General features: G+C 49.3%; 1 protein-coding gene across 7 annotated transcripts in view; it reads left to right on the top strand.

The window, feature by feature from the left end:
• The window catches only part of LZTS3 (leucine zipper tumor suppressor family member 3), a 127,802-nt gene that overhangs the window by 107,045 nt on the left and 6,438 nt on the right, over nucleotides 1-14,319 (top strand). For 3 of the 7 annotated variants that reach the window (XM_075931002.1, XM_006139223.4, XM_006139221.4), the window contains exons 2-4: nucleotides 2,700-2,807; nucleotides 6,425-6,913; nucleotides 10,243-11,073. In XM_075931002.1, the coding sequence (XP_075787117.1) occupies nucleotides 6,464-6,913; nucleotides 10,243-11,073 (1,281 nt within the window). In that variant the 5' untranslated portion in view covers nucleotides 2,700-2,807; nucleotides 6,425-6,463. Of the gene's footprint in view, nucleotides 1-2,699; nucleotides 2,808-2,837; nucleotides 3,018-6,424; nucleotides 6,914-10,242; nucleotides 11,074-14,319 lie in introns of those variants that run through there. The other 4 variants (XM_075931005.1, XM_006139225.4, XM_006139222.4 and 1 more) reach the window with 2 other exon arrangements.

Here is a 14,319-nt window from a genome sequence, read left to right as displayed (position 1 = left end):
TTGGGAGTTATTTCAAATTTAGTTATTTCGAAATAATTTCCTAGTGTAGACATGCCTTTATGGAAAAAATCCCAGTGGATTTAATAGAGATTAAACCCAAAGAGTTGTGGAGACATAGCTCTGAAATCCCTAGAAAAACTTTGGAGAATGAGATCTCCCTACTATAGACTCATATTTAAACCCTGATCGTGAGGATATCCTTCTCTAGTCATTCCTGTAGGTTTTGTCCCTAAGGGAGGGTCTCGTAGCTAGACCCCCCCCCCACAATAAAATTCATCTGTCCTGCTCGACCGGACTCTCAGACCCGGTGCTCATTTTGTTGGTTTTTTTTCCTGCATACTCATCTTGTCATCATTGCCTTTCAGTTACACAAGTGCCAGGCAGAGCCATCCCATCCGTAGGACAAATCAGGGTGGCCACCCCACACCCTGCGCTTGTGGATGGGAGGGACCAAGGGGGTTATGGGGGCCTGGTGCAGGGAGGGAGGAGGGGTTCCCCTCCTCACACTCACCGTGTTGGAAGAGGGAGCCGAAGCGGCCCAGTAGCCTGTACTGCTCCCACCCCACCACGCTGCCCTCTCCCGGCCTGCTGCATGCTGCTTCTCAGTGGTGGCAGGAAGCATCGTGCCGTGGCCCCAAGATGCTCTGCTTCCCATCACCATGGAGAAGCAGGCCGGGAGGGCGCCAGGCCTCTCCAGCTCCCGCTGCCTACGTGGTGATTGGAGGGAGGTGACCGCGGCTGCTGCTGCACCAGGCCCCTGTAATTGCCTAGGACACATTGCTCAGGGGAGAGGGAAGGGGAAGGGGCTTGGGATGGGGTGGGTTGCGCAGGGTTGCCTGTGCTCCCCCTCAGGACAGCCCTGGTGCCAGGAGCTGTACTGGTTGGTCCCAATGCTAATTTATTTCATGCTGTTAAAGAGTGACTGTGTCTAATTTGATTTGCCACAGGGCTGGGCTGGAGGGCTCCATGGTGGCATAGCCCTAGCAAGAGGCACCCCAGCGGAGTGAGGTGAGGGGTGAATGCCCTCCTTCTCCTGGAGCTGCCCTTCTCTCGGAATACTGCTAAGCCACCCCTGCGAGAAATGTCTTGTCTCTTCGGGCTAGGTTTGCCAGATGCTTTCACCAAAAATCCCAAACATAGCAGGAAAAAAAACTTGGTTGAGCAAAAAAAAAAAAAAAGTCACGGCACCTTTAAGAATCCCTGCCTTCTCACTTCCCTTCCTCCTCCCCCTGGCAGACACAGCAGGGAAAGAATGTTCTTATGTACAGGAAAAACAGAAAATATTGGACATTTTACATGTCTGGTATTTTCTGGGGTTTTTTTACCAGACGGGCCAGAAATAATGGACTGTCCATGCGAAAACCGGACTCCTGGCAACCCTACTTGGGACTCATAGCAAGTGTTTTGCCTTGCCGGTGGAACCGGTGGTACCATTATCTGATACATTAAAATAACGTATTTCTGTTGGTGGTGCACATCTGCACATGCCTTGGTGCACATCACAAAATGTATTCTGCTCATTGATGGAAAACATTGGTAGAGGGAACATTGGTTTGGATATGGACAGTTTCCTTGGGAACTACATGGGTGGAGCCAGGCTTTTTTTCTGAAGTGAAGCATTAACAGTGCCAGCAAGTGGCCCTTCATAGAAGCGCCTCTGAGGAGTGGTTCAGCTTCCTTTCTTGATTAACGAATCCGTTCTTCAATCCTTCGCCCTTCTTCTCTGCAGCACAAGTGCTCCTGGCCGACCAGAGGTGCTAGGGCGCTACGGTTTAGTCGGAGCCTTCGGTAACACAGTGACAGCACCCCACTGCCTTGCAGTAACGTTGAGGGGTGGGAAATCTACCGTTCTCCTTGTGTCCCCTTAGCCCTCCCTCCCCTTGCCTGTCTGGGAGTTGCTTTTTGAAATGTATTCTATTGTAATCTCAGGCTGGATTTCTGTATAGCCTAGCAGCTGGAGATCTTTTGCTGAACACTATCAAGGTGAGGGTAGTTACAGGAAAGACCTGAAGTTTTTACTAATAGGACACAATGAGAGTTGGGTGTGATGCAGAACCCCCAGTCGGAATCCCCTTGTGCCGTTGTACCCTCACACACAAGAATACGACTTAGGATCAATAAGCTCCCTGTAAGCTGAGCACTTGGGTGGCCGCCCGGGAGAGATTCAAATGCCACCCCGCTGATAAGCAGAGTGCCCACACCCGGCAATATGTGTTTCTGTTTGTGGTGCACATCTGCACATGTCTTGGTGCACCGAACAAAATTTATTCTGCTCATGGATGGGAAACATTAGAGGGCACGTTGGTTTGGATATGGGCAGGGTGCAGGTGAAGGCGGGTCTGAGCATCATTGTCATCGTCATGCGGATGCAGAGCTATTAGCTAAGCCCCTGCTTCATAACTTGACCACCACATAGCACCAATCTTATTAACATGTGATCAAGGTCCCCTCTCCATACTGCCCAGCTCATCGGTGTTTCTCCAGTGTTTATGTGCACAGTTCTGGTCACCTGCCCGGATCAAGCCTGACGGGGTGTAACTTGCCAGGCTGCAGGCTGATCAGGCTGCCTTTTCCGAGCGGAGCCCAGGGACGGGGACGCTCACACAAAGGGCACAGTCTGTAGAAATGCCGTTGAATAAAAAGCAAGTCCAGAATCATGCACCTTATTGTAACTTTTTATTTTTCCATTCCATTTCTAGTGCAAGTAGCCAGACCCGTGAGTGTGCTGTGATAACAGGGGGACACACTTGGGAGCATAGGAGTTGCTGTGTCGGAGGCGACCTTTAGACCTAAGCCGTTTCATCAAAGTAAATAAAAACCAATTCTCCTGTTTTGCTTGGGGTGGGGGGATGCTAACCTCACACTGACACCTTGGGAGAATGAAACCTCCCCCTGCGCTCCCCAGCATGGTCTGGCCCTTCGGGTCGCCAAGCTGCTATGAACAGATCAGATTCACACGACACTGCCCATTCAGGACCTCCAGGCTGGGTTGGTGTCGTTATCTCCATTGTATCAGGGTGAGTCTCGTGTGTGTTTTGAACCCGTGCTATGCAGGTTTCACAGAGGAAAACAGCGTTTCTCAAACTGGGGGGTCCTGACCCAAAAGGGAATTGCAGGGGACTCACAAGGTTATTTGAGCAGGGTGTTGTAGTATTGCCGGTCCACACCTCCCTAGGCTCAAGACAAGGTTTATGCTGGGCAACATAGAATTGAAGACCCCTGCAACAAAAGACCAGACTTGCCTCTCTCATGTGTTTCAAGGGTTAATGATATGCTGGGCCAAATTCTGAATGAGGGTAAATCAACATAACTATTAAAGTCAGGGGCAGCTGATTTGCATTAGTTGAGGATCTAGCCCGGTAGTTGTTAAGGCCCTGGGATGACAGGTATTATTGAAGGGCCCAGTGTAATTAAGCTATTCAGGACTTGTCCTCTGACGGTCTGCAAAGCATCTCTCATGCTTATAATAACCCTGAAGTGCATACTGAGGCAAACTCTCCTTGAGTGGGTGGGAATGTCCCAGAGTGAAGAAAGGGGGCATTTGGCCCAGTTCCTAGTTGGATTCGTGTCTAGCAGGATGCATCTCCTGGCTTGCAAAACTTAACAAGAAAGGCCCAATCCTGCTCGTTCGGGAATCTCGGGGCCTGGTTTTCCATTGCCTTGCCACTCCACGTCACCATGGATACCTGTGACAGAAAAACGCAGCCTCCAAGTTACACCGAATGGAGAAAGCTGGCATTATACCCACTGGGTACATCTGCGAATGACTACAGCGAGTGTAAGGTAGAGGAGACCTGGCGGCTTTTCAGTGGCTTTGGGATCGTTGTCTTTGTCTGAATAGCAGCATATAGTTCTATAAGGCCTGGCCCACTCGTCACTGAAGGCAGCGAGAGACGTTCCATTGATTGTACTGTAATGACAAATGGGATCAGGCCCAGATTATCGTCACATGGTTCTTTCTTGTGATGTTGTTTCTTCTCTCACATTCAGAATATTGGCCTCCTCTTCTAATAGACAACTGCCCTTAGCTAGTATTGGATCAAATCTCCAATAATTCCCAGTAGGGTGATCAAAATAAAGGAATGGGGGGGGTTAATAGGGACATGTTCGTATACACGTTTAAACGGTTAACGGATGAGGCTGGGCTCATCAGTTAACCTTCAGTTACAAGCAGGCTTCCTGTGAGCACCAGCTCCTAGGGAGCCGCCTGCCCCCTTTCCCCATGCTGCAGGGAGCTGGCTTAAAATTTTAGCAGTTACACATTTACCCCCCCAAAATGCATTTCAACATCCGTAGTTTTTAATAGAAATTATTTCATGCTGATGAAGTGCTGGATTAAATTAAACAGGATTGAATTAATGAGTGATTGAAATGACCAGAAAACCCGGTGTGATCACCAGTACAATACTGCCATCCTCCCAGAATCCCTATTTAGGCAAAGTCTAGAGTGATCTGTTCTAGGGCCTGGTGGTTTATGGGTTGGTCATGTCTCTAGAATCTGGTTAAGTGTGGGTTGTGATGTCCTGGGATTGCCCGGCAAGGTGTCTGATGGGGACCATTGCCGGAAACTGAGGCTTGCACACCAGTCTTTACACCGATACCCCCTGCATGCTGGGGCAGAATGTTGGGAGCTTGGTGAACATACTTTGGGTGCTTGTGTCATGCAGCCATGATCAATAAAGGTCGTAAGCCTTGAGTTTCAAATGACTTGTGATTTTGGGTACCCAACTGAGACCCTTTTGAAGAAGGCCTGACTTCCAGAAAGAGATGTCCTCTGGAAACTCAGCCCATTAAATGTCCCTCATGCTGAGGACCCAAAAAATGAAGGATGCAAAATCACTAGTTGCTTTTGAAAACCCAGGCCAGAGTTTATCACTCCAGAGGTTCCATACCATGATTTAAAGAACTCCTCTGTGACTTGGGATGTAGCCATGATGAGGTCACCTCTTTGGCCAGTCACAGAGGGTACGTCTACACTACAGCGTTTTCCCAGAAAAATGGCCATTTTTCCGGAAAAACTACCCTTGCGTCCACACTGCCATTGAGTTCTTAAGACAGAAAGTCGAAAGAACGGAGAGGTTTTTCCAATGGTGGTAAACCTCATTCTACGAGGAAGAAGACTTTTTCAGAAAAAACGTTTTCAGAAAAAGGAGCGTGTGGACGCAGGAGAGGGAGTTCTTTCGAAAGAAGAGGCCTCCAGGAAATAACACAGGTGCCCTGGCGGCCACTCCATCCAGACTAATCACAACTTAAATGCGGGATGGTGTCCAATCGATGTGGACGCTATCTTTCGAAAAAGCACATTGCTTTTTCGTTGCCCTTTTGCTGTGTGGACGCTCTCTTTCGAAACAAGCTTTTCCAGACGATCTCTTCCAGAAAAGCTTCTTCCAAAAGAAGCTTGCAGTCTAGACGTAGCCTTAGTATGAAGCTGTGCCAGGCGAGATGCCTGCATTGGAGAGAGGATAGAGATGAACTCCTGTGGGGGTGGAGGATCGGACTGGTGTCTCCCGTCTAGAATACTCTGGCTACGTTTTATGCTAATAAAAATGAGAGTGTTCAGAAGGAAGCCACACAAATGTTTACCAGGCTGGGGGAAAGAGGAAAAGAATTAAACAGGAATAGCTTGACTCCAGCAATGACAAAGAGGAACATGATAAGCATCTGCAAGCCTATGAAGGGTAAACAACCCACGGGGACAGGACTTGTTTAGCGTGATCAAAGGGAGATTGTTTAGGGATAAAGAGTAAAAAATTGTAAAGGAAAATTTGAGGACGACTGTCGGGGCAGGAGGAAGTTTTTTATTCCACAACCTCCTACAGCTTATCTTTAGTCTCTCCAGGGAGGTTGCAGGAGCGCCATCGCTTGAGATATTTAGAATCCTACTGGAGAATTTATTCTAAGAAACAATTTTGCTCAGGCCCCGTGATGGATCTGGTGGGATCTCCCTGGAGGAATGTTTCATCCCCAGTGACTGTAGAAGGTTATTTTGACCCGAGAGGTATTGCAGCAGCGACTTGGTAGCTGGGTCACCTTAGCTGTCAGCTCTCAACAGAATGCTTTTGGGCAGTGTTGCAACACATGCCAGAGATCGCACAGGTTCTGCTCCTCCAGCTCCGGAGAGCGTAGCCCCAAGATCCTTTGAGGAACCAAAGCAATTCTGCTGCAGGGGGGTGGACAGAATTTGGGGAGCTATACAGCAGAGCTCACTGCATGCTCTTGCCCATAGAGACTTACAGAAGTGGGCAGGGGCAGGTTAAGGAAAGAGCCAAGAAAATGGATCTGCTGCAAGTGAAATCCACCAACCATTGTCTCCTGCAGGAGACTCAGGGTCTCAGATGCAATGGGAATTAACACAGTCCCAGGGGCAAAGAGGTGATCATAAATAAAGGCAGTCCAGTAACGCTCTCCCTTTCCTCTCTTTCAGTGCCACTGACTTGTGCCTCGACTTCACCTCTGAGTTGCCATGGCCAAGTTAGAGACCCTGTCTGCTCTTAGTGACCCAAGCTACCCGAGCCAGGAGACCTTCCGCTCGTTTGCCCCCAGGCCTTCTGAAACTGCCTCCCAAAACACTATGGGAAGCGTGGGCAGTGGAGTCGCCAATGAGCAAGAGTTTGCGATGAAGAGCGTGGGAACCCGGACTCAGAGCAGCGGTAGGCAGGCGGATAGCTCGCGGAATGGCTATTCCACACGGGAGATCTCCAACCGCTACTCTGGGGAGGAGAAGACCTACAAGTCGGAGAAGATCTCCAACTCCCTCTACATCAACGGGGACCTGCGCAAGAGCGAGAAGATGAAGACAGACATTTGTGGGAACGTTGCCACCAACAACGAGAAAAACCTGCCACCTCCTCCCCAGTACAGAGAACCCAGTAACCCACCAAAGATCTTGCCGGTCTCTGGCAAACTGGACCAGGTAAGGTTCTGTTGTGCCGTGGGGCCCGGAGTGTCACTCCCGGGAAGCAAGTCAGTGTCGCAAAGGGAACAGAACAGGTCTTGGTCTGGTCTCGGTATCTCAGATGCCTGATCAGTAAGGCAGTTAGATATCATTTATTTTAGTAATGTGTAGCCACAAGAGTTTTTAGCAGTTACACGGTTACAAAAATGCTCCCCCCCCCCCTTGGAGATAGGGCCAGCAGCCCCACCCCTGGGGAGCCCTCTGCCAACTCTGTGCTGCTGCCCCTGTCCGTGGGGGGCCCAAATTCCCTAAGGCCTGCCGCAGATGGGGCTGCTGCCACTCCGCACTGCTGCATCTGGTCTGAACTTAAAATGCAGAGCATGCAGGAGGAGTTGTGGCTAACCAGGTCTGTTAACCGAGAAGCAATCGCTTATCGGTTAAACAGTTAGCCGTCTAGCCACTAAGGCTGTGTCTAAACTACACGGCTCCGTCGACGGAGCCATGTAGATTAGGGTTATAGGCAAAGGGAAATGAAGCAGCGATTTAAATGATCGCCGCTTCATTTAAACTTACATGGCTGCCGCGCTGAGACGACAAACAGCTGATCAGCTGTTTGTCCGCTCAGCGCGCTAGTCTGGACGCTCCCCTGCCGACATCAAAGCCCTTTGTCGGCAGCCCCGTTATTCCTCGTGGGATGAGGTTTACCGGGGCTGCCGACAAAGGCCTTTGGTGTCGGCAGGGGAGCGTCCAGACTAGCGAGCTGAGCCGACAAACAGCTGATCAGCTGTTTGTCGTCTCAGTGCGGCAGCCATGTAAATTTAAATGAAGCGGCGATTATTTAAATTGCCGCTTCATTTCCCTTTGCAAAACAACAAATCTACATGGCTCCGTCGACGGAGCCATGTAGTTTAGACGTACCCTAACATCCCTACTGAGCAGCCTAAAACTCTACCTGCTGGGATATCATGGGATTGCTAATGACTGCTAGGCTGCCCACATCATGGTGAGACCCAGATTTTGAAAGGAATTTAGGTGTTCTCAGCGTTGCAGCCTCTCGGTGAGTTAGGAGCCACAATATGATTTTCCAAAGGGATTTGGGCACTCAGGAGACTGTGCAGGGTAAGTTTCCCTGCAAAGAGAGATGGGTAGTGGAACAGGAAAGCTGGACTTTCCTGAGCCGGACCTGGGTGTGAAACCCTGGACATGTTCCTTCATCTTGCTGTGCTGAACTGCAGTTGGAGGTACTTTAAGATCCTCCAGGGAAAGGCTCTGTGTGGCTCCAGTCCAAAGTGTATTGAAGTCAGTTGAAATATTCCCAGTCATTTCACTGAGCTTTGGACTGGCTGGACCTTATCATAGCAGATAATTGCCATCACTAATGTTCATTCCATACAGGTTCAAGGGCTGAGTTTAGTTTTCAAGCAAAGGGAGTCTATTCCTTTTACACACATGGCCTGATTGACAAAGAAAAGTCTTTCAAAACCTAGTCTGATGCAACACGTTGCCCCATGGAGCCTGAAGATAATGTTGAACAAAGAGCCAATTCTGTCTGGGCTGTCAGACAGCTCCAAGCCCGGGGAGGGTTACACCTTTTTCTATTACGGAGAAGAAAACAATGATCATTGGAACAGAGTGTAAAAGGGCGATTAGAGCCCCACACGATTCACAGCCATGACAAACACATCACACAGAGCATGAAATCAGCTCTCCCCTCTGTGAAATCTGCTCTTTTGTGTGTTTCTACTCTGTGCTGTACAGACTGCACAGAGGAAAACAGCATTTCTCAAATTGGGGGTCCTGACCCAAAAGGGAGTTGCAGGCGGTTCACAAGGTGATTTTAAAGGGCCGGGGGGGGGAAAGGGTCGTGGTATTGCCACCCTTACTTCTGCGCTGCTTTCAGAGCTGGGTAGCCAGAGAGTGGTGGCTGCTGACTGAGGCCCAGCTCTGATGGCACAGCATGGTGTGAGACCACAGCAGACCATACCATCCTTACTTCTGCATTGCCGTGGGCAACCGCTCTGCCTTCAGAGCTGGGATCCTGGCCAGCAGCTTCCGCTTTTCAGCTGCCCAGCTCTGACGGCAGCGCTGCCAGCAGCAGTGCAGAAGGGAGGGTGGCAGTGCCACATAGGGAGGTTAAAAAGTGTTTTGGTTTTTTGGTAAACGTGTAACCATTGACATTTCCCGTGGTTACATGTTTACATGCAGGTGGGAGAGGCAGCAGCGTGGAGTGGGGTAGCAGTTGGAGGCTGGTGCTTGCAGGGAGCCGCTGCTATCAGATCAGGAACTGGTACGCACGGGGATCCTGCTTAAAAGCCTGGCTCAATGCTTAACCATTTAAATGTATACTCTGTCACATCTCTAGTACCACGCACCCTTACAATAACCTTACAACCCCCACCCACAGACACACACACACACACCCTTTTCAGGTCAGGACCCCTACAATGGCAGCACCATGCCATTTCCTATGTAAGTAGCTAAAATCACACAATGTATGAGTTTTAAAAATCTTACATGAAATGCACCAAAAGGGACTGTGAATTTGGTAGGGCCCGAAGGATGAAGATGGGATTTCAGAACAAACCCTGATTCACTTCATTCACAGAAGAAAAGAGATGGAGAGGTGGAGTGGGGAACTTTGAGCATTTATGTATTTAACTTTGAGCGTTATTCCTGAGGTCCTTCATACATGAAATCCATAATAGGGATGTAAGCGACTAGTTGAGTAGTCGACTACCCAATAAGCGTAGGCTTATTGGTAATCGAGTCACTATTCGACTAGTCGTTTCTCACCCCCTCTTGCTGCCTCTGTCAGAGGCAGCAAGGGGGGGAGCAGGAGCCGGAGCTGCGGGGAGCTGGCTTAAAATCTGGTTCCCCCCAGTGCACTCTCCACAGGGGCAGGGAAGGCAGAGGTGCAGCAGGGGACCAGACACAAGCAGGTACTCAGCTGTCCCGGCTTGCACCCAGCTCTTACTACATTTAAAAGGCAGAGCTGCAGCGGGGTTAGCTCCCAGGGCTGGGAGCTAACCCCACTGTGGCTCTGCAGTTTCCCCCCTGTATAGACTAATCAAGTAGTCGATGGAAATTCCACCGACTGCTCAATTATCTGATTAAACACAATTTAACATCCTTAATCCAAAAAAAAAATCTACAGTGGCTTTTAAAATTGAGCAGTAGAAAACCATGAGGCCTGATTCTGGGATAAGTCAGCCTACTTCCGTTAACTCTAATGACACCTATAGAATTACTGCGATTTACCCGATCTCTGGTTCGAACCCTTGCTCTGTTGTGTATTGTTACAAAGCTTCCTGGCTGCTTTTGATGCATCATTCCTTTTTCTTTTGCAGAGCAATGAGCCCTTAGTTAGACCGTCAGCCTTTAAACCGGTAGTTCCTAAAAACTTCCATTCCATGCAGAATCTCTGCCCGCCACAGAACAACGGGATAACAGAGAACAGAAAGAGCCTGAATCACACCAACAGCAATAGCCCCTCCGCAGTCAAAAGCGGAGCGGAGAAGACCAGCCTTAATAGGACTACAAACCAAGTGGGAGGTCTTTCCGATTCTGGCCGTAACTCTTTGACGAGCTTGCCCACTTATGGGACGGGCTACAGTCAGCACGTTGGCCCAATGAGTGCTTCAACGAGTCACATAAACCGTATTGGCACAACGTATGTAGATAAGAACATAGTGGGATACAATGGAATATCTACCTCAGACAGTGGACGGTCTTCAAGCAAGAGTACTTCCTCTTTCAGTAGGCTCAACCATCTGAACGAAACAATGCCTTTCCATTCGCCCTCAACAGACGACGTTATCCAGGACCTGGAAGACCGGTTGTGGGAGAAGGAGCAGGAGGTCCTCCAGATGAGAAGAAACCTGGACAAAAGCGAGGCTGCCATCTTCCAAGTGTTTGAGGAGAAGCAAAAGATCTGGGAGCATGAAATGGAGGACCTCAGGCAAAATTATGCAAATAAGCTGCAGCAGGTCTCCAAGAAGGCCCAGAGGGCTCAACAAGCTTTGCAGCTCCAGATCTTCAAGCTCCAGCAAGAGAAAAAAAAGCTCCAGGATGACGTGGGGCAACTTCTCCAGCAGCGAGAAGAGCTGGAGAAAAAATTTGTGACTTTCAAGAAAGAACAGGCCGAGTTTCTTCCCAAGATTGAGGAAACTAAGTGGGAGGTAAGGGCCCAGCAAACATTCATGGCATTGCACTAGACTTACATCAGTGTCTGGGGGATGAATGAATTAGTCCATGCTAACGGAGATTCCCATCCAGCAAAGCACTAGAATGCTAATTTCAGTGGGGCTTCTCACACGCATACAGCCAAACACGTGAACAAGTGCTTAGTCACATCCAAGGCCTAGCAGTAAAACTTTTAGGGTTCATCTACACTACGGAGAAGATCGTCCCTTCAGAGGTCGATCTTCTAACGTTCGGTTAAGCAAGTCTAGTGTAGACCCCCAAATCAAACGCTGAGGGCAACCCCACCGGCATCCTGTACTCCTCATTCTGCGAGGAGTACGGGAAACCAATGGGAGCGTGTGCTCCTGTCAGCCTCCCGCAGAGTAGGCGCTGCGGCGGCTCGGTTTAAGATAAGCCAAATCCAGCTACGCATTTTGTGTAGGTGAATGGCATATCTCAAGCTGACCTGCCTGGTCTACTGTAGACCTAGACTTAGTGGATTACAATGACGAGACCAAACATTCAGATAAAACCCTCCCTGTAGAATGGACTAAAGAACACCTTGCTCAAGGATGTTTGCAAGCTGGGCAGGAATAAATAATTGCTAAACACCCAAGATTTGTAGAACCGCTGGCTTGTGGCCACAGCAGAACAGCAGAATTCTGACCTCACGGGCTGTCTCCCCAGCCTTCCTGCTGACAAGTCATAGAACCGTTCTCTGCATCTTATTTTCCCCAATGCTGTGATAACACCCTAGAGATGTTCTGAGCCAATGTTCATACAGCATTTTGACTGAGGTCCTCTGATTGTAGCAGCAGGTGAGAAAAGGGAAGGGGGTTCCCATTGTGGTCATTTGCCTTTTATCTCTTGTCAACGTTTTTTACCTTATTCCCATTGGTGGCAGAGAGACAGGGAGGGCACAATCATCATCTGTAACTGGTGTGGGGGACTGGACATTATGACCTCTCAAGGTCCCTTCCAGTTCTAGGAATCTAGGATTATAATCCTTGTTACATCATGATTTGGAGGTTTTTTGGCCTGTGGGAACACAGGGTGTGTCTAGACTACAGGGTTGGGTTTTTTTTTAAAAGAAGCCTTTTTTCGAAAAAAACTTCCCCTGTGTCTAGACTGCTGCTGCGTTCTTTCAAAAATAAATTGAAAGAACGCGGCAGGTTTTTTTCGGCCGCGGAAAACTTCGTTTTACGAGGAAGAACACCTTTTTTCGAAAGTGCGCTTTCAAAAAAAGGCATTATGTAATGCAAACTGTGCTTTTTCGAAAGAGAGCATCCAGACTGCCTGGGTGCTCTCTTTCGAAAAATCGGCTTGCTTTTTCACAAGTACTGGTCATAGTCTAGAGGCTCTTTTTCTAAAGTATCTTTCAAAAAAGCCTCCTTCGAAAGAGACTTGAAGTCTAGACATAGCCACAGCTGAGGCTTCGTCCATGCTCCAAGTTCCTCTGGGTTAACAGAAGCTGTGACTTCTTTTTAAATTGGTTTTAGTTAAACCAGCACAACTTTGTACATGTGCCCTCTTCATTTGGTTTAAACCTAGTTCGTATAGGGTCAGCTGCTGATAGCTGGCAGCCAAGCAGCAGTAAGTCAGACTTCAACTGATATGTGTCCACATTGGGGTTTGTACCACTTTAAGTAAACCAGTTTATAAACCAATTGAAATTACACTGGTGGAACATCTGTGTTTAGGCAAGCCCTTGAATTCACAGCTCAAATGCTATGTTTTTATGTATTAGAGATTTCTCTCGTTTAGGCTTCCATTCCATTTTCCATTCTCAGCGTTTCCAAGAACAAAGTTAATCAAAAGGAAGTAATTTTGCCAGTGTTAACATGTTTGTCCTTATTAGGGTCGTCAACCCTCCAGCATTTGTCCTGGAGTCTCCAGGAATTAAACATTAACTGTAATGAAATATGTGACATATGATGAAACTTCCACGAATACATCCAACCAAAACTGTCAACTCCAGCCCGAATGCTTTATTTGAACAGCTCTGTTACCTCCATGTACTGGAGTGAGATCAAAACAATGTAGAAGAGGGGGGTAATTCTGGGGTCAAAGAGTTCCCCTTTACTTACCCCTCAAAGCCACCCTGACTTGACTAAGTTATAAGCCACTGAAAACTGCAGTTTGCACGTGAGCGTATTACAAGTTGGACCTCCCTGGTCCAGCACCCTCAGGACTTGAGCTGTCCTGGACCAGGGAGTTTGCCAGACCAGGGGAGGTTAGTCCTCCCCTCCTGGCTACTGTGCTCCCAGGCTCCTGTCCTTGGGTTCCATCCTGCCGCTGGCCCCCCTAACACCGGCACGACATGGCTTCCCACTGCCCACTGGTTCCTGGCAGGGACTGCTTGGCTGCTGCCAGCCATGCTGCAGCAGGATGTTCCCCGGGGTTCCCAGCTGGGTTGGCCCTGCTGTTGCCGGGGATTCCCCAGCCCATGCCCCCCAGCCACTCCACTGTTAGGGCTGGCCCCATGGCCGCTGGGGATTCTGGCTGCCCGACTCCGCCAGTCCTGCTGCCATCGGAGGTTTGCCGGGATTCCTGGACGGGGCCGCCCGGCTGCTGACAGCTCCGCTCCATCCAGGGGTTACCTGGCTGGGACTCCCCGGTCACCTGGCCCCGCTAACGCTGGGAGTTCTCCGGCCAGGGCAGGGACTCCCCAGATGCCACCTGACCCAGCCGTGGCTCCCCAGCCCCTGCATTGCTCCCGCCTCTGGGGCTCTTAGGTCCAGCAACATCCATGGCCTTGCATGGATGTTACCAGACCAGAGAGTCTCAGATCTGGGAGGTTCAATCTCTAGAGGCTTGCTGTTAAAAACCTCAACGTTCCACCTGCACTCAGCATGTTCATGAGCCTCCATGCCAGCCACACGGAGCACACATACAGGTCTTGTGTTGCTTTCTACGTGCTTGGTGTGGTCTATATACAGACTCGGTACCCATACAGCTTTCCTGGTTAGGGGCGTAAATATTTTTTTACCCAATATAGTTATACTGGTCCGACCTCTAGCAGCAGGCACAGTTACATTGGTATAAAGATTCGTTGTCCCACTGTCATTTATTCTCCTTCCAGGACAGGAATAAACTATACCAATATGAGCGCCTTTCTAAGTACAAGCGGCGAGGAGTCCTGTGGCACCTTATAGACTAACCAAAGTGTTGGAGCATAAGCTTTCGTGGGCAGAGACCATGCATCTGACGAAGTGGGTCTTTGCACACAAAAGCTTATGCTC

Source organism: Pelodiscus sinensis, chromosome 5, assembly GCF_049634645.1.
Source record: "Pelodiscus sinensis isolate JC-2024 chromosome 5, ASM4963464v1, whole genome shotgun sequence".
Classification (NCBI taxonomy): domain Eukaryota; kingdom Metazoa; phylum Chordata; order Testudines; family Trionychidae; genus Pelodiscus; species Pelodiscus sinensis.
The sequence above is the reverse complement of the archived record's forward strand: the minus strand, read 5'-3'. Positions and strand labels throughout refer to the sequence as shown.